Source organism: Meleagris gallopavo, chromosome 22 (assembly GCF_905368555.1).
Source record: "Meleagris gallopavo chromosome 22, MGAL_WU_HG_1.1, whole genome shotgun sequence".
Lineage (NCBI taxonomy): Eukaryota > Metazoa > Chordata > Aves > Galliformes > Phasianidae > Meleagris > Meleagris gallopavo.
The window spans coordinates 11,849,882-11,875,055 of NC_139425.1; the positions used below are offsets into that span (position 1 = coordinate 11,849,882).

At 40.5% G+C, this 25,174-nt stretch overlaps 2 protein-coding genes and 1 long non-coding RNA gene across 5 annotated transcripts; 1 reads left to right on the forward strand and 2 right to left on the reverse strand.

Annotated features, from left to right (window-relative positions):
- The first annotated feature begins 78 nt into the window (after positions 1-78).
- LOC146542986 (uncharacterized) lies at positions 79-6,999 on the forward strand. Its single transcript, XR_014887766.1, has 2 exons — positions 79-2,568; positions 3,081-6,999. It is a non-coding gene; the product is annotated as an uncharacterized LOC146542986 (long non-coding RNA).
- On the reverse strand, positions 4,855-13,206 carry RAE1 (ribonucleic acid export 1). 3 transcript variants are annotated; one of them, XM_085241712.1, is made up of 12 exons: positions 13,084-13,206; positions 12,595-12,691; positions 12,346-12,450; positions 11,611-11,703; positions 10,619-10,705; positions 10,300-10,386; positions 10,008-10,079; positions 9,383-9,490; positions 8,283-8,389; positions 8,121-8,196; positions 7,412-7,606; positions 4,855-6,191 (listed from the first exon to the last, which is right to left on the reverse strand). In XM_085241712.1, exons 2-12 carry the CDS (start codon positions 12,682-12,684, stop codon positions 6,105-6,107), a joined length of 1,107 nt encoding a protein of 368 aa, XP_085097838.1. In that variant the 5' UTR covers positions 12,685-12,691; positions 13,084-13,206; the 3' UTR covers positions 4,855-6,104. The 3 variants fall into 3 exon arrangements, with proteins under 3 accessions (XP_085097838.1, XP_085097839.1, XP_010720848.1); XM_085241713.1 differs by lacking the exon at positions 13,084-13,206 and adding an exon at positions 13,010-13,029; XM_010722546.4 differs by lacking the exon at positions 13,084-13,206 and having other exon boundaries at positions 4,855-5,523; positions 6,106-6,191.
- SPO11 (SPO11 initiator of meiotic double strand breaks) lies at positions 13,202-25,174 on the reverse strand. The gene is made up of 13 exons (XM_003212141.5): positions 25,086-25,174; positions 22,682-22,795; positions 20,300-20,388; positions 19,669-19,735; positions 19,328-19,436; positions 18,665-18,751; positions 17,326-17,362; positions 16,995-17,104; positions 16,207-16,306; positions 16,009-16,046; positions 14,737-14,813; positions 14,397-14,508; positions 13,202-14,181 (listed from the first exon to the last, which is right to left on the reverse strand). The coding sequence occupies exons 1-13, from the start codon at positions 25,172-25,174 to the stop codon at positions 14,062-14,064; spliced, it is 1,149 nt and encodes a 382-aa protein (XP_003212189.2). The 3' UTR covers positions 13,202-14,061.

Genomic DNA, 25,174 nt, shown 5'->3' on the forward strand with positions numbered 1-25,174 from the left:
CACCAGGCAGCAAAGATTCGTTGCGGAGCAGTGCTCTGCCCAGGTTATGAACACAATTGAACTGTCTAGACATCAAAACAACATATCAATATTGGATACAAAAACCGTATCCATGGAGTCCAGAAAGGTATTTAAAGAAAACCAACACAGTTACCTGGACTGAACTTCAGGCAGAACGATTCCAGTTTCTACATGGCCTTGTAGGGCCTGCAGCACGCCTTGTGCTAAAAAACCAAACCTCAGCCACCACGTTGGCACAGAAGAGCAGCAGGGTCATAGGGCACAGGAGGTCGAAGCTCTCTGGGGCTGTGGCACCCAGCTCCTTACAGCACTGCTGCAGCAGCCGGCTGGCACGTTGCCGTCATTGCGGAGGGGGAAACGTCATCAGTATCTTAACAGGCAATTGCCAGCAACACAGCAACAAGGAGGGTACGTAGCACATGCATACGTTCTCAGAGGGAAGAAGGTTTAGTTTCTATATGAAATAAATTCAAGCTTGTGAATGGAACGTGTGAATTGGTGCTGTATCAGGAAATAATTCTGGAATAATACACCAGGACTGGCCTTGGTACTCCAGGCCCACAGAATGGAAATCGCCTCAAAGTACATTTTCATCAGTCTACAAGAATAAAAAACAACGGTGCTCTTTCCTTCCCAGGATTAACAGCTCAGCCCATGAAGAAAGGCCTTGTAAGAGCAAGGGAGCAGCAGGTGCATTCTCAGATGTCTCCATGATAGGAAAGTTACTAGTGGAGAACTTGCCATGTTCACCGTAGTTTGGAGAGCTCAGTCTTCTTTCAATTCTCCACTGCTGCTGGCAAGACCACCAAAGAAAGGTGTTCAGATGGTGAACAGGATGACCTAAGCCATTGTGAAAGACGTAGGTCAGCATTAGAGAACTAACTGCATCACACAGCCTGTGTTTGAACAATAGCTCAAAATAAAAAAAAAAAAGGTTCAGTGGAAATGTTTATACTAAGCTGTACTCCTAACAGATGCTTCCCACCTTTCTGTGTTTTTGTGGAAAGACATTTCAACCCAGCCAGTGTGTTGCTACACACTTTTTGATATCATCTGACAACTTTCAGCAAATGTAAAGCTGTTCTTCACATACAGAAACTAGTCCATAAATTAAACATCAAAGCACAAGCAACTAATTACTGCCTGCAGCTCTGCTGATTTAGACCATGAATTAACATTACCTAGAAAAAGGAGATCTCAAAGGAAAAGAGTGGGAAAGCAATTACCTATCAGTAAGTGATATCTGTCCTTTTGAGTCCACATAAATCCCACTCTGTGTTATAGCAGGAGCGTGGCAGACAGCTGTCCTTACAAAAGAAAGTTAAAAAAAGGTTGTATTTTAGCTCCAGTTTTAGTCAATTGAGAATAAACAGCGTTTTCTATACAAGGTAGACATCTTAGCTAGATTCTAGTTTAAGGTACTGCATTATTTCTGCACCTTGCTGAGTACAATATCATGCCCATCCCAAACAAAACATATCTCCCCTGCTTGCAGGTTAGTTGTGGTATTGTGGGCTGGTAGAGAAAGATCACTGAAACTTTTGACTCAGAAGGCGGCATCTGAACTTAAACTTCCCTGGCAAAGGCACAAATGTGATTAAATTCCTTAGAGGAGGCTGAAGAAAATCTGTGATTTGAGTTTTGCTTACTTGGTGTTCCCAGGAACTGAACATCATCATTCTCATCTGGTCCAGTAAACCAAGGAATGCAGCACAAATAGTGTCTACATTAAAGAAACATTAATGACAGGAAGCATCCTGCATCAGTCTGAAAAATATTTGTTGATGCACCATAAAGTAAGACAAAGACCTGTGTTTAGAAAGCAGTTTTCAGTTCTTTCTGTTGTTTCAACAGGCTCATTATTGGACCGTAGCATAGGCGCATTTCACATTTATAAAGCAGTTCTTGCCTGCAAAAGATACACTGGACAGTAAAGGGTAGACTTTCCCATTTCAGAGCAAAGAGCATTACCTTAATCTTTTATCTGGGCCTGCTTTTCAGTGGCACTTGATACAGGAGCTATACCAAACACTTCCTTGAATACATAAAGCCAGAGATTGAGTTACACATCATCTGTGCCGCCGGGAAGACAAAAGCTCCTGTATTACCTGGCACATGCCTGCTGAATTATTGAAGTGACTCTTCAAACTGAATATATTCACTGGATAATTAGTCAACAGAAGAAAACGGTCTCTCTTTACAAAGCTAATGCTGGCAGGTATTGTATCTTTCATGTACTGTAACAGAAAGTATTTGCAGAACTGCTGCAACACAGACATTTGGAATTGCTCTACCAACGTGAGACTGTTCCAGAGGCACACAGCCCTGCCTGCGGTAATGCCTCCACCTCCTGCTGCCTTACCAGAGAGTCTTGAACTTCTTTTACCTAAAGGAGCACTATCCCTATTTCAGGTGCAGGGAAACGGCACAAACAACCAAAGGTTTGCTTTGTGTTAACAAATCCTCTGATGGAACTGAAACAGATACCTGTGAGCCTGAGTCCAGCCCAGCATCAGGTGGCACCCACAGATCACTGCTGTTCCTTCGGTAAGGCTGCAGCTGCAATGTCAGCTCCTCATCAGCTCCTTTCCTGCTGCAGGTTGGGGATGCAGGCGATGACATTCTGCCAGCGCAGACCTCATTGCTCTTTGCTTCAGATGATACCCAGGGATAAGAAAGCTACGTGAGGTAGCAATCTTAAATCGTACACAAACATTATCACTCAGACTATTTCTCTCTTTTGTTGTCTTGCACCCTTGTTAGCTTTGAAAATGAAAATCCAAAGGCACCGCATTTCAAATTGTTGCCAAAAAGTGCACTTGTTTTTAGGTAACACAGCTCTGAGCTTACCTGCTTGCTTTTACTGAAGTAGATTGGCTTCTTTCTTGGTCTTGGTTCACCCTTACAGATAGATGCACTCCTCTAAAACTTGAATTAAAAGGAAAGCATTGCAACCTTACAAAGTCCTTGCATTCTGTCAGTATTTTGGGGGGATAACTTGATATTAGAAATACATTTTAAGTTTTTGTGCTTTTTTCCTTTAAAACCTCAAACTTAAGAATTCAAAGCTGTATAAGCCAATACAAAGACAAGAAGCAATGAAGGCGCGCTGCATTCCAGCACAGCTGCAGCTGCGTTGCACTGCAGAGCATCTGCACACAGCGTGCACCATCCTGCCAACGCTGCCACCTCCTGGCTGCAAGGGAGACGCACAGCAACAGGTTGAGATGACTTCACGCCTTCCATGCGTTACGGCATCTGTCAGTATAGAAAATTCGACGAGGGACTCGTTTTCCGAATTTATTCCATTCATTGTGTTGTGCGCAGCACTGCTGAGAGGCGACAGAAGCACAGAAACCAGGGGAATGTTCCGTGGTGAAGCTCCACCACAAACGATTCCTTCCTTTGGCATTAAGTGGGAATGGGAGAAGATCTCTGCACGGCCAAATGCGACCGTACTGTGCAGCCAAACCACCACAGCGGCTGTGAAAACACCTTCCCCAAGAATCTTACTTCGGGTATTTTTGGATAAGTAACTGCCACACAAATAACACCGAGATGTGGATAAGTAAGCTCTTATCTTAAGGCTTGAACAGATACAGTTGTGTGCACTTCACAAAAGAACCCACAATAATCCTGGGGAGGAGTAAATTGCCAATGCATTCTTTCGGGTAATGGAGAACAAATCAGTTCAAAGTTTGACTCTGTCATCTCAGCTGAATGTATCTAACACACATAGCAATGTAATGGAAAGTATGCCCTTCTAAAATTAGTCTGAACAATTAACGTGATGACTAAATAATTCTGAGGCCTCACTGAGATAAAGGAATCGATTCCAACACGAGAATAAGTACTCAACTTATTAACACTAAATGAAAACGTTCTGGCCAAGCTCAGTACCCTCTCAAGCAGGTGCAGCTCCATTGGAACCCGCAGAAATGTACATGCCAAACTGGGATGAATCTCTTTTCTCTCAACTTCATTCACACAGTTGTGTATTTAAACAAAGAATCAGAATCTTTAAACAAGAGACAGATGATACATTCCATTCTTCCCTATTTACACCAGTGGGAGGTTCTGTTCACGGGATTTTAAATTTTTTGGCCATCAGCAATCACACACAACCTTGAGTCTACTGCCTGCTGCCATTCGGCTGATTGGGAAGACTGGAAAAACGTGGGAACAGCCAAAGATTACAGCACAAGCAACAACTGAAAAGCAAGCAACAATAAAACATCCACACAGATCTATTTAAGCAAGCAAGCAGCTATTGCTGAACTGTTGGGAACTTTTTTCTATGTTAAAGAAAACTAACAGACCATGAATGTGAAAACCAAAATCATATCAACATAGGAGTAGCAGGAAAAAACTTAGCTCGAGAAACAAAGCCCAGAAGAGACAACAGCAGAATGGACCTCCCTCAAAGATGCACCAAGTAGGAAATACACACCAAGAAAGCAAGCAAGGACTGATGAACACAGCAGAGTCTGAAGTCAGAGGGCCGGTGAGCTGGAGATTGTGAAGACAGTGTGACTCAGTTATACTAAAGACCAATTGTCAGGTGTCTGGCTGTTGCAATAGCAAACAACTTCATTCACTCTCATAACACAAAAGGCCTTTAATGCTGCTACTCTTAATTCTTTGAGGCAAAGCCACAGGTATGATTCATAATGAAACAGCAGCTGCAAAATGCATTCCATCTGCAGATAAGGCAGCCGGGGAAAAAGTATTTTACTTTTAAAGAATGCATGAATTGCAGTGAAAGGACACAAAGCTGCTCCTAGAAGCAAGCACACCAACTTGGCCACGTGATTCTATCAGAACTACAAAATATAAAAAAGCATTTCGTAAAAATTTTATTTGAAACATAGCATGAATCCATAACCATAACTGTCACAACATACAGTTTCACAGAGTTTGTACAATATGACAAGTATTTTTATACATGCATCCCCTCACCATTGTTATCAAACAAGAGTTGAACAGGAACAGTAAGCATTCACTTCTAGAAAGAAACTTTGGCATGTGTACAACTGGACAGTTAGAAGTAAACAGTGGTAGATTCAGATCAGAGAGACACACGTTGCTTTGACTTTGCTTCACAGCGTTTTTGATCAGGATGAAACTCACCAGCACTATTCTCTAGTTAATACAAAAATGAGCTTTCTTTTCAGTCCAGAAACCCCTGGTAAGGGACGAGAAGTGTTAACAGAGATGTAGAAACTAACTCTTAACTCAAAAAACGTCAGCTTTAAAGCAGTGTAGGCCACCGGTATTTTGCACTCATTAGTTCGGTCACGAACAGAACAGAACTGTTAATGGATTGCTGACATTACTGTACTCTATACCACTTGGCACAACTGGCAGTTTCTCCTTTGGACTAGCATGAGAATCGTTGGCTCAAAAGTCTTGTGCATTGCTGGAGTGTAAAAGTAAAGGAAAACAGAATTTGCACTTGTGTCCATCCATCTTCTGTCTTGAATTTGTCAATGCTATACATACCTACCAAAGTCATTAAAAAAAAGGAAAACAATTTGCAAGGCATTTCCTCCCAGCACACAGCAGGCAGTACTTCCATTTAAAATAATTATTAAAAATATATATATATATCAACCAATGAAAGAATCCCTAGATCGTAAGTAAAAACAAGCCTCCTTTGAGAAGAACTACATGAAGAATTGCAAGTGCTTACAAAAAAATACAGTATGCATACAACTTCTCCAGAACGATTACAATTAACACATTTTAGTTAGTACCAATTAAAAAAACAAAAAGAAATGCCTGAGCTTCTAAGCAGGAATAACTACTGAAGATTTAAATTTGTGCTGCAATTTCATTATTGCTTTGGAACAGACAGTGCTTGAGTCACATGAACAACCGCCTCTCTTCCAAAACATACAAACACATCATAATATCTAGCTTGAAAAACATCCTCCAGCAATTCACAACACAAATCATTCTTACTCTTCTTGTTGAAAACGATCCAGATTTGACAGAACTGTGGTGCAATAGGGCACAAGTGGCAGAGTATAGGCATGAATGGCAGAAACACAGGAGAGTGACACAGCTCAGACTCATACTCACTACTTCTTATTCCGAGGCTTTAACTCTTCTGCTGCATTTCGCAGAAAAATGTAGTTTTTCTTTTGTGGATTATAAAATTCATGACCCTAAAAAAGAAAAATCAGCTCTATTTACTCTCTTCAATACAGACAATATCAACATTATCTTAAAATACAAAAATATGAATGTTCCATTAGTTTCATTTATTAAGATTCACTCGAGGTCTTTCAGGTCAGATATCAGACATTACTGAGTCATAAACAGTTTACCAGTTAAGTAATTACAAGAATTGTGTAGAACTACTGAAGTCTGATGCAAAACCTGAAGCTTATCAAAAATGCTACGTAGAAACAGTTGCAGAAAACAAACTTAGTATCTGCTGGTGAACAGATCTGAAAGATACTTTGGTACATACATGCCATTGCAGTCTACCTGAGTATTTAGAACAGAAGAATTCATCTGCCCCTGTCTAACAAAGTCATTTTACTTTGGACAGCATTCCTAAGAGTAGATACAACATAGGAAATCATAGTCTTACTTCTCTTCGTGGGATGTGATAGAATTAGTTTGTGTTATTTCTGCATTCATTTAAGTTGAAAATACAATGAATGTCATCTTCAAATTTAAGAGTGTGAGTTATAACAGGCAATAAACACTTCCCCACTGTAATTCCACTAAAATTCAGTTGTATTTCAACTGTCCCTTTCATCAACTATAAAGAAGAACTGATCCTCCACCTCATTGTTTTTTGATTCTCTTGCACCTAGATAAATTCTTGTTGAGTCAAATCTGGAAGATATATCAATAAGTGAGTGCCACCAGCAAGCTGCACTTGGATCTGGAAATACAGTACATACCACTGAAACACTGTTAGAAGTGCCTATAAATACAATGACAGCTTAATAGAAAGAAAAACTAATCATCTTCATGAGAAGCAGATTTCAAAGATTAGTGAAAACTTCTGAGTGTGCAACGTGCACCACTTCCATTTCCACAGCAGAACACACGTGAGCAACCAGCACGATTCCTTGCATGAATCCTTCCAGCACAAACCACACTGCTTACATCTTGTTCATCCACATCTGCAAAACAGCAGTGCTTGCCAATCTTACCAACTGAAGCTAAAAGCCATACTGAAGAACACACTGCTCCAGTGTTAGAATTCATCATTTTTCTGCCTACTATGACCACTGTAAATTTTCTTGCGTGCCTATGAAGCTAGAAAGTTTCTATCACTACCTACAGAGATCAGTAAAAGCTTTGTGTGATAGGATAATTGCCTTAGTCATTAAGTACAAGAGTGAATACGGGTTGAAACCTCTCTTACCTTTGACCAATCGTAACTGGAGGCATATGCAAATATATTTCCATTATGGTTGAAACAACAAGCAGATATTGGTTGGTCAAGTTGTTCTGATGTTTTTAGCTTTGTTCGTGCATCTTTATCCCAAAAGCTGAATCTACCATCAGATCCCACTGTTGCAAGAGTGCCATGGACAGGATGGAATGCTATTCCATTTACCTGCAGAACCACAGAAAATACTACGTAAAACAGCACAGTCATCCACAGATGACTGGAACAAAACATGCTGGATCCCAAGAGTAAATACAGCAGAAAAGGCTTTTTGCAACTATAGATACATCTTGTTTTTTGAAGTGTTTTACCGGATACATTTTTAAAACTAGACACTGGAGCAACAAGGAAAGCATCTTTATTGTAGCAGCTAAATATTAAATGGGTAATGCTTACTATATTGTGTAATGGCATTGGCTCAAAATCAGCAAGAACAGCAAGATCAGAAAATTTTATCTCCACCAAAAGGATGAAACGAATAGTTAATCTGACTTCTGTTTTAAAGAAAGTGCAAAAAATTGCTTTTCCTCAATGCACATCAAGGACTGCACTTCAAGCACAGAGTCTAACACAACTTTTACCTGGAGCTGAAAAAGAATTAACAGTTCATAGCAGGTTTTACATTAAGAACTTATGTTGTTTTCCTACACAAACGACCTCGTGATATAAGCTCACTACTTACAGCATAGATATCCTGAGGTGCTGATGTGTTTGTTCCATTGGAGCGATGACATTTGAAAGTGAAATTATCTTTTGCACTGGGGAAAAAAAACGACAAACATCTCTTATGTTCTTCGTTGTAAACTGAGAAATAAATTAAGAACGATTTAACAAGAATACTCACGGATTTGGAGGGTTGATATAATGAATAGCTACTCTTCCTTCAATACTTCCAAGGGCAAATCCAGTAGGTTTGTTCACTTTGTCTTTAAAAATAGCAACGCAGCGATGCTAGATTTGAGAAGGAGAGTATTTTAGATAGAAACTTATGTCTTCTCAATGCTGCTCTGCATAGGGACACAGAATGCTCCATATAACAAGGGAAAGAAAAGCACACAGAAAAGATCGAGAGATATGGCCCAAATTCTCAATAGAATTTGACCTATTATTTACATTTGTAAACCTTATCAAGATCAGCAATAGAAATTTCCTCAGGAGAGAAAAGTCCATGTACTTAACTATAATAATGGCTAACTACTCTAAAACATTATAAAGTCTAAACAACCTAAATTTAAAAGACCTCTCAAACGTCCATTTCTACAGTGCTGCAACACCTGATATTAATGAAATATTTGCAGTCCCACCTTCTTGGAATAAATGCCATCATCATTCTTGTATTCTATAACCATTTGCAAAGTTTCAAACAACCAGAAAGAAACAAAGTCTGAGTGACAGCACACTCAATAGCAGGCTATCTTCCAAACCCTCTCATAGCCCCACAAAGAACAGATCTGCAGGACACAATAAATCTCAATTTAAATGCTGTGTATACAGGTAAACAGATTTATGTGCAGCAGTAATAATTTTGTGATTCTTATGTAAAATGCAAGTTTTTTGTCATTTCTTATTTTATTAAAGAATGCTTCTGAAATTATTTGTACTTCACATATAAGGAGCTTCAGATATGGAAAGCTGGATGAAGGACAAGGAAAAAGGTAATCTCAGAACACTTCTGTTGAACTCGAAGAGCATTTCAAGAAATCCCTTTCAATCCTTGCAGTCCCATCACAGGGAGGAAACAGACTCCAAGATGCAGGGGGTGGCAATTTATTTTAATATACCACCATAATAAACATCAAAGTAGGACATGTGCCATACCAAAGGAAAGTACTCCACCTTTGAAATAATTTGTTGTTTTTTTTGTTTTTTTTTTACATCAAGAACAGCAAGTACATAATTTCAACAATCTGTACAAATGCACCTGTATCAAATATAACTCTTTACCTGGTGTTTAAGAGGTGATTCTATTCTTCTAAATTCAGATGGCTGGTTCTCTAACTGATAAACTATCAAACCCCTTTCTGCGGTGGCCACAGCAGCCATAGGATGAACCTAGATGAGTTATAAAACAGGTTGGAAGAGAGGCAGTGGTGTTCATAGCATGACAGACAACTCAACTTATTTCACAGAAATCCCTGAAGAATTTTACAGCACCAGACTTCTTTTGGGGGAGGTAGGAAGAAAAGAGTTCACCTGTAGGTGGATCTTCCAACAAATCAGCTCTCCACTGCCACTGAGAGCCTTCCCAAAACCCCCCATTATTAGATGACCCTTCCAATGTGAATTCCAACAGTGGTATACAACCTAATCTGCAAATAAAGGAAAGCCAGTCTTACTGCTGGTTTGCCTTTGGGATGTTACCAGCACAGCAACCCTACTCTGTATGATGCAAATATCTGTTTTCCAGAGGTTCAATCATGAACATCAACATTAGTGTTATCACTAAGATCAGAGATCAAATCCTAACAGTCAGTACTCAGCGTGAGCCTACAAAAGCCCCAGAGATAGCCACTTCACTCATCCCCCAGCCATCCAGCTGACTCTTAGTTTACTACACATCATAGCTCACCACATCTGCACAGTAACATCTTTCAGGGAGCTGCAGTGTCATCATAGGCGTTGGTGAACGGGTATCCCAGAACTGATGGAAAGAAAACAAAACAAACAGAGGCTCAGAGTTGAGCAAATAGTACCAAGCTGATTCACTCTTGTCAGACATTACAACTCTCTATGAAGTGAAGTTACTACATTGATCTGCTCTTGAATCGGCGTGTTTAAGAAAGTATTTTCACTCTGATAAATACTGCCATAAACAGATTGTTAGCACACTCTGCACCCACTTGTTTGGATAAAAGTTGTACCTTCAAAGTTTTATCCCAGCTTCCTGTCATCACACAGCTGTAATTTGGTGCTTTAATCCAATGGATGGTCTTCACAGGAGCTTCATGCTGAAGAATAAAAGAAAAAAGTAAAAACACACACTAGGGAACAACTCACGTTTCTTTTTTATGCTCCTCACATTTTTGCATGTATTTACACTTTTTAAACCATTCAAGAAAGTCTCTCTCATATTAGTATCTACTTTAGAGGCACTGAACATTAGCATTTCTTTAAAATTAGCTAACAAAGGTAGCTTTTAATTAAAGAAAAGAAAAAACTACACAATAGCTTAGGACTTACTTGTGCAATCTGAATAGCCTGATTACTGTTGAGATCCCACATTTTGGCCGTTTTATCACAGGAAGCAGTAAATACTTTACTTCCATCCTGAAAAACAAGAGAAAGCCCAAGAGAAAAAAATATCTGCATCAGAAAATTGTCATGTCTTACCCTGTTCCGTAGTATAACAGTAATGTAACACATACAGGCATTGCAAGACAAACAAAAGAAACAAAAAGAGAAAAGAAGAAACAAAGTGGAAATTTCTTTGAGTCTGTGTAACAGTGGCACACTTAGCAATGCCACTTTCAACCTGGAACCAGGCATTCCTCCATGCCTGCCCACTACTGTTTCTTCACAGCTATATATTAGTAACAAAGATAAAGCCCCAATAAACAGTGACTATTTGCTCCAATATACAGAAAAAAATATTCAGTATCTAGCTAAAAGCTTTTCAAAGGAAGGGGGGGGGGAGGATAAGGGTAGTTGATTTTGGCACATTCTTTTCTGTTGTACTCTGGACTGTTACATCAACAATACCGATAACAGCCTTTAAATATTCTGCTGGCCAAATCCTCACTAGCCCATCTGTGTCCCTTTGCTGTAAACATGCTTTACAGAAGGCCGTGGGGATGGCAAAATCTTCACAAAAACACATTCTGTATTGTGAAATATAAACACCACACAATGGAAACTCAGCTTAAAATACAGCAGCTTTAGATTTAAGGTTCTCCATTCAAGGCCTTTTCCAAATTTTCTTTTAAGCCCAAAGAGAAAGCTGTGCTATTACCTAGCTTTAAACACACTTTCACTTTTAAACACACTTCTACCCTCTTATCTGCCCATCTCAGCCTCTTCTGTTAGAGTATGCTCAGCACACAAACACAGTAACAGAAATATGTACAATAACCATGGGATGCATCTACATCTATACTCATGTTTCCAGAAAATACGTGCCAATTTATTTAGGCTTACGATTAAATGTCACTGTTTATTTTTAAACTGAAACATACATCACTCCAGCAGCCATCCAGTACAGGCCCTGTGTGCATCTGCTGAGCCTTTGGAATCGTCTGTCCGTTATCCTGAACCTCCCAGCAGCGAACCTGGAACAGGAGACACATATACAGATGTAATATACAGATATAAGACTACAGAGTTAAAAGAATTCTCACCTTGAAGATTGCTCATCTTGAAGATGCTTAGCTGTCAGCTAGGAGCAAGCTGTTGCAGGCCACCAGCCATCAGACCAAGCAGAATTGGTAAAACCTGCACTCGCATTTCAGTCCTACTCTCTCTGTGTTGGTTGGGAACACACACTCCAATCCCAACAGAAATTTCAGTAAGATTGTAAGAGCCTCATCTTTTTGAGATGAACATGTCAAACCAGCTAGGATTTATCTGCATTCATGGCTTTTCCTCTGGGCAAAGTATGATAGTCTAGTTATACAAGAAAATGGATCTTAAAACGTCAAATCAGAAACCCAATAGCAGAAATACTGATTACGTGTTCTGAGCTGAAACTTAGAAGCCACAGGGAGATGAATGGCTAACATGAGCTCACAACTCAATCCCCCAGCTGAAGCTGCCATGTCAAAGTACGCAGTGCCAAGGCATTAAGACACACATTTTGCAGTGGAAGAGGAAGACTTCCAGCTCCACGGTACAAGCTCTAAGGACCACATTTTGCACTGTAGGCACCGATGCTTTCACTTTATTCATCTGTAGGCCTGGCTGTGGGTACTCACATCGTTTGCCCACGATCCTGCAATAAGGAAATTGCCCGGCAGTGTTGGTGGACTGAACGCTAAACAAGATATGCTGTCGTCGGGCGGAGATGTTACCTCAATATCCTATAAGAAAACAAAAGACACCGTAAGATTAGCCACATTTGAGAACCGTGACACGGAAACCTTTACCTGTGTGGGGTTGGTGGGGATGCGGCGCTGCGAGAACACAGCACACAGGGTATGGCTTCCACGGGGTCACACACGCGCCTTCATCGGGTTGTGGTTATCCGCAGTCGTGCTGCCGAACATGCTGGTACCGCCGGTACCGAACCCGGACGTGGAGCCGAACAGACTCATCCTCGCTCTGCGAACGAGAAAGCGGCCCGGTGAGAAGCGGAGGGGACAGCGGGGGGACAACAAAGTGCCGCATCCCGAGAGACCCCGCCCCGCGGTGCCATAGGAAGCCCGCAATTTCCCAGCAGAGCCCCGAGCTGACGGCCGCCCGCCCCCGGCCCCCGGCTCCCGGCCCCAGCCGCGCTGTGCCTACGGTCCGGCCGACGCCGAGGCCAGCACTGCGGGCAGGCGGGGCAGCGCCATGCAAAGGATCCTCCGCGCCACCGGCAGCGCGGAGGACGGGCCGGCGACGGGACCGGCGCGGGACGCGACCGTTTTAGGAGCCCACCGGAACCGACCGCGGGCGGGGCGACGCGAGACCGCTCGAGGGCTCCGGGTACCGAACGCCCGGTCCTCGCTCACCGCACGGCTCAACGCGCCTCCCGCAGCACGGCCCGGCGGAGCGCTGCGCACGGGGCAGGCCGCGCCTCACTGCGCAGGCGCCGCTCGCAGCGGGGCGGGGATGGCGCATGCGCAGTGGCGGCGGGGTGGGGCGGGGCGGGCGCTCCTTCGGCCTCGCGGTGCTGCGCGGAGCGGCGTGGCAAAAGCTGTTCCGGTTCATTTTTAATTTGGTACAGCGGGAGGAAAAAGAAAAGTCTGCCGAAATACGTGCATCGGTTTTGGCTGCGGATCGAGTTTGAATTTCCCACGCAGTCAATTCATTTCTTCGCATAGGGTTCATTATACGCTTTAATCACTGCCGTTTCCGGCTCCTTTTCACCGTTTCGGAGCCAACTAAAGAAAACGAACGAGGGGTTTTGTTGTGATGTGCAGCATTAACAAGATTGCTTATTAGACTCTTAATGAGCAACATCTGCGTGCTTGCTCACTCCAAACAAATAACAGTTGGGTCGCTGGAACGTTTGCAGCGGTTTGGGATGTGCGGGAGTGAAGCACTGGCTGTGCGCTGTAGCCCGAGCGCAGGGAACACGGAGCAGCGCAGTGCCGGGCTGCCGTCCTTTCCACAAGGAGGTGCTTACAACAAGCTGCCAACAAAGTCCTTTACTTTGCAGAAATGGAAAGGTGTGCGCAGCATCGTTTTCTGCTTTAAGACAGAAGACAAAACAATTCGTCGATACGATCCTAACTGCCATCTATAACAACGTTCCCTGGGTGGAAGGAACACATGCAGTGCTGAAGGCACGGAGTGGAACGAACTGTACTCTGTAAAAGAGCCGTGATCCCTTTTACAGCTCGAAATAGAGAGAAGAGACAATCCTAATCTAGTTACAATAACAAACTGAGCAAGATGCTGATGCACACTCCTTTGCTTCTCTGTTTTTCTCTTAGTCAAGAAAACAAATCAATATGAAGAAAAACAGCCCATTTGCAAACAGGCATTCATATCCATCCACAAAATTGCAATTTGTTTGGTAAATACACTCTGGAAAGATAATCTGATGAAAGAGAAGTTAGAACTTGGATTTCAGCCTTCATTTTAGACGCTGCCATAATTTCCAGCTAAAAGAAATAAAAAAGGAACTAATTAATATGTAATGCTGTAACAGCCAGACCCAGACCCAGGGGTAGACATGGACTTTCTCAATCGTGCCCTTTTTTACTGTTGCAAAACCTTTCTGCTATACTGAGAGTTTATAAGAATAAGAAGGAACAGGGCTGCAGGTGACAGGATTTGCCCTGTGGAAGTGAGGAATAGGAGATAGCTTTGTACATACTTCTTCTTTCCACGCTGGCTGACAAGCAATGTAAGGTCTCTTTTGTAGACTTGTTAACTTGTTTTGATCTTGCTTTGTAAATGGAATCAGGATATCTTCCCGTATGTTTAATCTGAAAAGTAAATAAAGTTATTACATTTTCTCATATATTTCAGAAACACTGATTTCAAGTTACTTCTATAAGCCAGAATAATGGATGAAAACAGCAAACAATATTGGATTCAAGTGTTGCATGTTTGTTTCGTTATTGTGGCTTTGTTTGTTTGATGAATTTAGGCAGATTTTATTTACTGTCTATGAAAGAGAAGAAGACTTTCATTCCTTCTGGGAAATAACTAACCTCTTGATATCAGATGGAAGGAGACCAAGCCACTTTATGCATGGAACGGTGAGCTGGTGAGCCTCAAAAGACATTGACTGGAATAAGAAAAGCCAGCTGTAACATTCAGAGACTTTTAGTTAAATCCTTTGAGATAGAAACCTTTCTTGGCTACAGTCAGGTTGCATTACAGGGCTGGTTGGCTCTTTTCACTATCAAAACTTTAGAGGAGGAAATAGTGCAACTGGAACTCACCATACCCCATTCCTGAGAACAGTTTCTCTTTTATGGCTTGCCACCTTCAGCATGAAAGATTCTAGATTTGTCCATTCTGTTCTTTCATCTTCTTGTTTTTGTTTATTTGTTTGCAGTCAGCCTGACTTGATTGCCAAACAAAACTGAAGCCAGGAGAAGCAGTGACAGCTACAATTGGAAATTCCTGATATTTCCTGCTACCACATTATATATAATCAGTGAATTTCACTGTGTAAGATTATCAGAAACCCGATAATCTATTTTAATCCTGGAAGATGCTGTTCTATCAGTTTACACACATTTCTGGCAGAGCTAAAATCCTGGCAGATCACCTGAAAACACATGAGTTCTGTCTCCACACAGGTCCCTGAGGCACGTGTTATGACATATACTTGAGCCTGGACATCAGCCATGACAGTTTCCAGAAGGAGGGGTTTATTTGTTTCTTTGTTTTCTTTAGATGTTCTTCCTCCATCTCCCAAGCAAACTGTTCCTGCTCTCTGCAGCCTGCCTGCCTTCCATATTGTCTTTCTGGACCTATTGTTTTAGTGATGTAATACAGTGCCCCTACTTGTTCCCTCTGCCTCTTCCTCCATAATTTTCCACGCTAAAATATGTATCCAAACACAAATTCTCACCCCAAACCAAAACCTTCACCAACACAACACGATTCTTTGGAGGACCATGCTGTTCACCTATCTCACAAGTTATGTCCTTTTCCTCCCCAGCTTCTTCCAGCCATCATTTGTCTTCTATGGCAGAAACAAAGCCAAATGGAAAATGCTTTTCTATTTGGATTTCCTGAAAACTGCCTGCGTAGCAGGAAGAAACTGAGATACAGTTAAATGAAACAACTGACATCGTTATCCAATTTCTTTTTGTTACAGGAAGAAGCTCTTCTTGCAGATACACAAGGCCTAAAAATGGTGCCTGTGTTCAAAGAAGATAAGAAGAGCTAGTAACCATTCTAACTCATCGTGCATCCAAACTTCAAGGCTGAATACAGATCAATAGATTTGAATGGAAAATGATACTCACCACAGATCCATATTTGTAGATACACATTATTTCCACACCTGGGTTCAAGAATACCAGTTGTCAAGTATCTGTTATCTTCACACTGGGAATGCTTAGGAAGACTGCATTAACAATTCACTTTTATGGCATAACAGCGCAAAATCAAAATCAAGGTAAATCTTGCTTTCTTCTTCTGTTACAGAGCCTCTACAGACTTACCGTGTGGATCTGCATCCACAAGGGTGAAAATAGGAATTTGAAATGTATCCCAGAGCTTTCTGACCAGAAGTCGTGTATTAAGATCTGGTATACCTCTTCCCTAAGGAAACAAAATGAAGCAGACAGATTTAAATTAATTAAAACAACACCTGGCTACATATATGCTTACATTTGCCAATTAAAACTTGCAAACAAAACGCCTGCAGGAAAATTTCTCCAATAGGCGTTAAGCATTAAAAGAAAAAGGCTGCTTTTTTTCCTTCTCAAAAGTATTTGTAGCACTAAAGAAACAATGTAAAACAAGGTATGTACGGTGTGCTACAGAGTATAAGTGCTTCTCTGCCTTAGATAGGGGCCTAAGTTTCTTCCTCCTTGTGGGCTACTTTGTCCCAGAACATGTAGATGTGGATACTTACACATCCCTCCAGTTCTTAATTAACTAATGAATGAATTAATTCTGCAAGCTCCGTAACTCTTTCAATGAAATCCAAAAATCAAACAGTTTTACTTCACTTGGGCTTGCTAAGTTTAGGATTCTGGAGGACAACAGCAGGGGCCTTGTGTGACTTTGCAGCACCCAGACGAGTTTGATAAGCTACCAGGCTCTAAGAGGATGGTTGGAGGAAATAAGTCTTTACAGTGTTCATTTTGTATAATAAAACAGTACAAAGATGCTAAGATACACTATTTTTTACTGTCTTTTGGTCAAGTTTGAGCACCGTTATGATGCTGAGGTATCTTGTAAATTCTGATGTCTAACTGAGCACAACGAAATGTAAACTGCATACCGTAATCATTATGCATGGGGCCAATTTAATGCAGAACTCATCATCCAGGAGTCTCTGAAAAGTTGCATCTTTTTCTACAATTAATATAAATTTGGCATGTGAGTACAGATCTTTTATGTTAAGGCTACCTGCGTGTAAAACAATCCGTCCCAGCAATCCATTCAATCTGAATGTTCTAAAATACTTATTCTAGAGCCAAAAGCAGCTCTTGACTCAATTTCAGAGCCAACAGGCAGAGAAAAAAATTACCAGAACATGGTTTAACTTGGAATATTCTTTGTTTTTACTTTATTTTTTCAGTCCACACTGAGAGTTTCTGCTCAAAGGATACTTTTAATTCCTTGAACATTAGATGGCACGGTAACTGCCTAAAACAACACAAACAAAACCAATAATTTATGATAGAGAAAATGATATGTTTTAAAATAACAACATTAGGTAATGAAGGACACCATTACATCCTAAAACAACCATTCATCTTCTAATATATAAGATCAATCTTGACATTTTCACTGCTTTATAAGTACATTCAACCTTTCATATCCTGCTCTATTGCATGTTTTTTTTTTTGAAGTGCATCAGTGCTACTGTTGCAGAAGATCATCTCTTTGTATGGGCTTACATAGAAAACAATGTCCTGATTCATTTCACATCTCTTTTAGCCAGAAGAAAAGTCAGCTCGAGGCCAATTTAAGATTGCAAATTTAATCCAGGTTTAAAGCATTTGGGCTTTCTCTTTGGAAGACCATTTAATCCTTTCTTTTATTAACCTGTAACCTGCTTTTATAACTATATTGCTGCAACAGTTTAAGGCACAGTAATGTTTACTTTACATCTCGTATTAGGATTGGGTCAATCTGGCAAGCATATGGATAACAGAGCAGGGACTGGAGGAAGAAGTTGGCAAAAGAATGTGTCTATATTGAAGTGTGTGGTCTGGTTTTATTTCTGACTGCTAAATCACCTCCGGTGCCAGCAAATAAAACTATGAAGAGCTGTAGAAGAGTATTAACAACAGGGGTCTTCACACTTTGCTTAAAAACAAAGTATGATGGGCAGCTAAAGTAATCTTTCCGTTTGGAAGCGACCGGATTAAGCTTACAACGAGCACATTTGTCAGGAAATCGTGACAACAGTCAGCAAGTCACAGTTCTGCTTCCACTTTCATAACCTGAACAGCGATAGCAATCAGCAATTCCTGGCTGCTTATACAGCTGTGGTTATAAACTTCTCTATAGCTCAGTATCACCTTTGATAACATCAGTTGATTATACAAGCCCTTCTAATGCTTGCAAGTCCTGTATTAGTGATATTCTGAAACTAACTACCCTGATGTTATATTCACAGATCTTTGGTTGTACACTGTTGGGCACATGATGAGAATATTACCTCTTATGCTAATAGAGCATTATTATCAAACTTGTGTAAATGACAACATGGTTTGGGTCCAGAAGATAATTACTCCTCTTACTATTGTGGCTCAGTTTATTCTTTTTTTCTGTGTTGTTACTACTAAAGAAGTTAGAGAGGGTGAGTGTCAGGTCTGTATGGAGCAACCTGAGCTACATGAAGTACAGGGTATCACACAGAGGTAGCTGATCTATGTAGGTCCCTTCCAAATGCAACTATTCTATTTATTCTAATTACTGTTACTGTTATTTAATACATACTGTTGCACCACTGGTACAATTCACTTTTGTACCATCTTCCTCAGTGTAACTTAAGTTACCGGCAACAAAACCTTTAGTCGTAGACAGCTGAAAAAAATAATAAGTTGCATAGAGTAAATTGGCAATTATGTGCTTTTATTTTACTGTTATTGAATGGGCAAACCAAGAAACTTCTGGAAAACACTCCAACTGGTAACAAGCCGCTATCAGCAGCCATCGACCTCTTAAAACACAAAGCAACATTGTTGACAGCATGGATATAAAGGTGGATTTACAATAAATTACAGAAACAACTGCATTTGTGTGTACAAAATAATTCTTGTGAAGCATGCGATACCGGACATTCAGATGGCTGTATGTCTGACTCACTTGAAACTTCCACTTAATCCCCACACTAGCAGGTCATCTCAATATCAACTGCAAAGCAGATGCCTTGCACTCTGCACTGCCTTCCCAGGTAATAGCAAAAGGCCTTGTGACCTTGGCTAGCACTTTGTGCCACTCTTGGAAGCAAGCAAACTATATGAATTTTCTCTGAAAACAGGAACCTTTCAAATGTTATGGTAGAACTTAATCAGGTTTCTTTGATATTTCAGCTTCACAGACTATCCATATGATTTAAAAATGATTACAGAATAAAAACAGTAATCATAAACCACTTACAATATGCAGACTTCTTCGAGGTATCTGAAGCATGCAAGAGATTTCGTTGATTAAATCATCCACAACTCTCTGGCTACCAAACAGGAGTGTATCCGAGTAGTATATATCTCTGGCAAGACAAAAACATGTACTTGTAATTACAGTATTGATTACAATATTGAAAAAGCTAACAGGCTGTCAGAATACAGAGTAACACTCAGCCGAAGGCATGGATAATCAAACCACTGTAAAGTATTTCCCACAGAGAAATCTGTTATCTGAAAGATTTGCATCCCACACTGCTTCCCCAACAGCGTTCTTAAAATACGACTGCATTTGAAGTTACAGAAATGTGACATTACCTTTTAGTTGCATACGAATTGCTCTGCACCATCTTATAGATCATAGATAATATTTTGAGCATCATAGCTGAAAAAATGCATTATAAATTTATTTTTGTCAATGTTCAGAAATGCACATGCAATCATCTGTATTTATGTTGACCGATATTTGTGTCTCATGCAATAAAACAGTAAAACATGAACACGACTTGTGCATATATTTTAACATGGTGTGAAATACTGAGAGATGGCACCCATCAGCAGACTCAGTAATTTCTAGCAGTTAGAAAAAGCTGCATATAAAGGAGCTGAGCGAAGGAACATGTCCTGCTGTCCAGATGAAGAAATTCATTGCCTGATCTGGAAAAGTAAAGTGGCTTATTGTCTGTACTCCAAGATTCCTTTCCCAGCTGGCTTTTTGGAGGAGGGTGATGCTTTTACATGTAGACTTTGCAAATATGCCTCAATCTGACATTCAGTCAGGCAGCACAGAAACTGTAAGAACACTATAATGCAATAGAGAAAAGCTGAAGTGCTTTTCATTAGTATCAGTTTTATTAGTCTTCTAGCACACAAGGCATAAATTACTTCTTTTACAAAGTTTCAAACTAAAATACAACAAACAAGTTAAGAATTCAACTTTGGAACTTACCAAACTTTGGTGCTGTTGCAGGGCAGTCGCTTCTGATTTGTTTTGTGGTAGAATGTGGTATCATTTGCAGACCTACAGAATCTTTAAATCTGACATATGGCAAACAAATGCAATAAAACTGTCAACTTACAAGGTAAGGATATGTAAATGATTTTATCCAAGATTACTCAGACCGAGAGCCCTCTCCTAAAGTCAAAGATGCTTGTTCTATTTTCAGACATGATAGACTAGCAGCAAACAAATAAATAAAGGGAAAAAAATGTGATTCATTATCAGTATACACTTCAAGTCTAACATCAGTAACTTTCTGATGTACAATGTATGAGAAAGTGTAACTATTTGATTTTACAATGGTATGATCTAATTTGCGCCCTTAAATTATTATCAGAATAACTCAACTCGATTTCATTCTTGGAACTTTTGGAAAGAAAATTGTGGGGCACCCTATTCTCTGAACAGCTGTCCCATCTCAGTGATCCGCACCGTTTCATTTTGTATCTGGAGGTACACATTTCACCAAAAGAGATGGTGTTTTCTTTGTAGTGCCCTCAGGTCTGAGAGCCTGTCTACACAGCACTCGCTTCCACTTTAGAACTCTGCACGTACTTTTTAAAGGCACTGACAGTGAAGTGACCATCATTTCATACAAAATCACATCAGGTTTCTCTAAGCCTTTCTTTGCTCCTCGCATCCTTTGGGTGGCAGAGCACAACCAGTGCAGCACAGCTCCCAGCTGCTCGGCAGTCACCGTCCTGCAGTGTTGCAGCACTGAGAAGGCTGTGTGCTTTTCACTGCCTGCTGCCTGCATCAGATCTGCACAGAGCAGCAGTCACCTCTGTGCTCCACTAAGGTCGATAGGAACACTTCTTTTAGAGAACAGTCTGCCTAAGAACCAACCCCACAGCCCCCACAGATGGCTCACAAGGAAGGGTCAGCCTAGCTTGCCAGCCAGCCCCCAGCTATCCTTCCTGGCCTTGCACAGGTCCCTACAGAGTAACTTTCTGTAAAGCACACATCCTGCTTTAGGTCTGGCATTCCCATAAGTTGACCTCATTCCCAGGTAAATCTCTCTCTGGATATCTACAAATGTTTTCACTCAGTGGAATGCCTATGCAAGATTCCATTTCTCCATAAATAATGGTTCAGCTTTTTAAATTTGATTGATGTGTCTTATTTTTAACAAACTGTGATGCTGTTTTCATTTGAACGTTTTCCCTCTATACGTTCTGATGGCAAATTACACCCCACATTTGTTTTCCTAGCCCAGAATGGCCGTTCCCCTGAGACTGCCAAAGATGGCAAAGCTTTGTTATAATATTTTCATTCTACAGCCATTAAAATAAAACATTTGTTGTCAAGCCATCAGAACACCAACCACTGCATTCACTGGGGCATACAAGCGTTTCAGTTAGCTAATTACCTTTGGGACCTTCACTTTGATTGACAGAAATTTACTGTTCTCATTAAGTGAGTATTCCACTGAGGTGTTATGCATGGAAGGTCTGCTACGCTTTCTCAATCTCCAGTGTTTGTAATGTGTCCACTTACAAGGACCTCTGCAGTCATATTGATCTAACTATCCTTTAGCTCATGGGTGCCCAAAGCTATTACAAGACAAGGAACAGATCCATGCCTTCCTTTATCCTTTTGCTTTCGTACTATAAAAAGTAATGGATTTCTCATTCTCAGTTGAAATTCATGCCTTGGAAAAGTACCGTTACATGGACTTCTACAAAGCTGTGATATAAAGGACAGGTTGTTCTTTCTCTGCTCCTGCCTAGGTAAGCTGGCATGAGATCTGAAATGTAGATAACATTGCAGAATCTGGTTTTACTTTATTTGGCAAATAATGGACTTACGATGGTGTATGGACACAGCATGGAAGTAAGAGAATGGTAAGAGCTGGCAACTATCTTCTTTGAAGGATAAAAGGAGGACATGCTTATTGCTATCATTTGAAGAAATAAAATACCATGAAGAAAAGCAGAGAAAAAGAGAAAGCACTGTAAATGGATTGGTAAGCAAAATTGTGAGTGTTTCCAGCCTAAAACAGTTCTGCTTTTTTTTTCTTTTTTCTTTTTTAATCAAACACAACGTACTATTTCTGTTTTCTACTGCATCTAGAAAATATATGGTTATAGGACCTCTTTTCTTTCTCATTCTTTCTACAGAAGTTTTACATTCTCCTTCATGCTATGGCCTGCTCTTTAGTTAATGCATGATGTCTGCTCGTGTGTCACTTTGTACAGTAGTTTTTCAAGAAGCTGAATTACTGATTCTGATAGAACTACGTCAGTTCAACTTTTGTGGAAATTATAAAATCATTGTATTTGTGGCATACATATTCATATAAGGCAAGACTTCAAAACACATTGTACTTACTCTACATTCCTCCAATCTGATCTATTAGCCAGTGTGAGAACAGGTGCTTGATTTTTGGCCAAACTTTTAAGCACATCTAGAATAACATTTTCTATTGCTTCAAGAACTTCAGAACTGAAAGAAAGAAAACAATTAAGCAGTTCATATAATTTAACATAGTTCTACTTTGCATTTTGATCATTTATCCTCATCCTTCCAGAAATCATTTAATTCAAAACTTCTTCAGGCATGTATACATACATACACACACACACACACATATATATATTTGTATGTATACACATTGCAAAACCTTCTTTGTTTTTGCATGTCCTTCTCCTTAGTTTCCATGTAAGATTTGACTTTCCATTCCAGATTCATGACTGAGAGCACAATTAAAAGTACATTTCTATTCAACCCTAAAACCAGTGGATTTTTCACCAGCTGAGCTTTCAGAGCAGCTGGCTGGTTTCTGATTCATGATTAATGTTTTACTTCAAATGATGTAATATTGGCCTTGGCTGTGATTTGTGCTAAGTTGTTTTTAAATGCTGTAAATTTAGAAAAAAAGTTCAACAGAACAAATACTTCCTGTTGTACCACTGCACATTAACCTTTTGATCTGTTGCTCTAAACAAACTGTTAAGGGTTTTAATTATACGAAGGCTTGGTCTCAACAGATGCAAAGAACAGAACCTGCATCTTTCACCTAAAAAGACCAAGTAACCTTGCAAGCAGACGCATTACATCCAAACTTTAGGCTGCTCTGAGTGTTATGACAGATGCTCTTTATTTTCATAAGCAATCTGACACCAACATTTCAGCTGTCCTTAACATTACAACTCTGTTATATGCCATCGTAAGTATAGATGGGATTGAAGAGTAGAAAACCAAAAACAACAGACAAACAAAAACTTATATTAGCACAAAGATGTATCAGCAAAGACATATTTTGTCATTAAGTAACACACAAAGAATGAATTATCCTACCGTTACAAAATCAGTCGGAATAATGTTTTAAACCTTGCTATGAGTGTCCCTAAACAACAATGAGGTGTCATTAAAGTTCTCTTCTGTCATCTGAATACATTTCTTCCACTTTGTAACTCAACTTGCACTTCCTCATTGTTTTGCTAAACCAAGATTCTCATTCTTTGGGAACAATTTCTGGGAAGTATTAACCTTTTCTTTTAAATTATTCATCATAGTATCTGTGTATAACACAAACCTACTAGTAGTACTAATTTTTTTTTCTCCATTAAGATTAAATTTGATCACAGAGAGACAAGATTTTCTGACTTCCACTCATGGTCTGTTCCTTCAACGTAACATCCTACGTAACGCACATTATCCAAAATAGCAGTTCTATAAAGTAGAGAGGAAATGGTCAGCTGGTGAGCTAAATGTGTAACGCAGTGAAGGGTGACAGCAAAATAGAAAGGCTAAGGTACAGAGCAAGTTAACAAAAACTAGAGTTGAAGATAACAAAAATATGTATAAGCAGATGGATGAATGAATGGTTGGGTTGCTGGTAAATCTAAGCCATGTCATTGTTCTGATTCCTGTAAGTATTTTACATATTCATTTGGTTCTGTTCACTGTAACTGTCTGAATATTCCATTTGCACTTCATGAATGTGAAAGCCTAGGCTGCTGTTCCCACCCTTTTCCTCAGTGCTTGGCCAACACAAGCTATAATTGAGACAAAATAGGAGGAAGAGGACAGCAATTCTATTTGTACCCCTTGCTGATATTCCACCTCCCTTTGCAGAGATAAACTGAGTTTTCATAAGCAAACATGCAGTGCTGGCCAAGTATGCCTGCATGACATTCCCCGTGGTTTAGCTAACACTGCAACGGGGCTGAGGGCAGCACTGTGTCTCACAGCATTTCTAACAGTGTGAATAGACACCAGCTTCTGGATAGCACAGGCAGTGATCTTGAACATTAGTAGCATATAAGACTCATTTTATAGCACAGTGAGCAAGCAAGCATAACATAACTGTACAGAAACAGTTACCAGTATCTGCACTGTGGTAAAGCAATGCACTCCAAGCCCCAGAGCTGCAAACTGAACGCTAGAAGCACGCATTCCCCATGCCCTGCCACAGAGACCAAGAGTTCTCCAAGTCAAGCTATTATGATTATTATCCTTTTCCTCTTAAGATACCCCTGAGATGCTCCCTGTCTGTTACATCACCATGATACTCAATGTGTTTGTTGTCACTGTTTTCTGCACTGCTGTCTGTACCTACAAATTTGCTGGGAAGTCTGAGGAAACCCAGCTGCGCTGGGACAGTGTGAGAGCTGCTCTTTCCCGTGTTACAGCAGCAGAGTGTTTCTCACTTTTGCACAAGCACTGCCAACTTGGTAGGAGTTAATCCTACCATGGAAAGAGCACAAGTGCAGCATTTCCCGGCTGTTACCTAGGGACGTGGCTGCCACGAGCCGACGCTCTGGTTTCCTCGGAGCCATCCTCGTGCCCAGCCAGCGCCTCAGCACCGCGCTCCTCCAT

Bases quoted from the DNA above. Each gene is read 5' to 3' on its own strand.
- RAE1 (XM_085241712.1), bottom strand. From the start codon at position 12,684: ATGAGTCTGTTCGGCTCCACGTCCGGGTTCGGTACCGGCGGTACCAGC. The intron at 11,704-12,345 runs GTGAGTACCCAC...CTCCTGTTCCAG, and splicing joins CAGGATCGTGGGCAAACGAT to GTTCGCTGCTGGGAGGTTCA. The intron at 8,390-9,382 runs GTAAAGAGTTAT...TCTCAAATCTAG, and splicing joins AATCACCTCTTAAACACCAG to CATCGCTGCGTTGCTATTTT.
- SPO11 (XM_003212141.5), bottom strand. From the start codon at position 25,174: ATGGAGGAGCGCGGTGCTGAGGCGCTGGCTGGGCACGAGGATGGCTCC. The intron at 16,307-16,994 runs GTATGCAGTTTA...TTGTTTCCTTAG, and splicing joins CCCCATGCATAATGATTACG to GGAAGAGGTATACCAGATCT. The intron at 14,509-14,736 runs GTTAGTTATTTC...TTTACTTTTCAG, and splicing joins CTTCCATCTGATATCAAGAG to ATTAAACATACGGGAAGATA.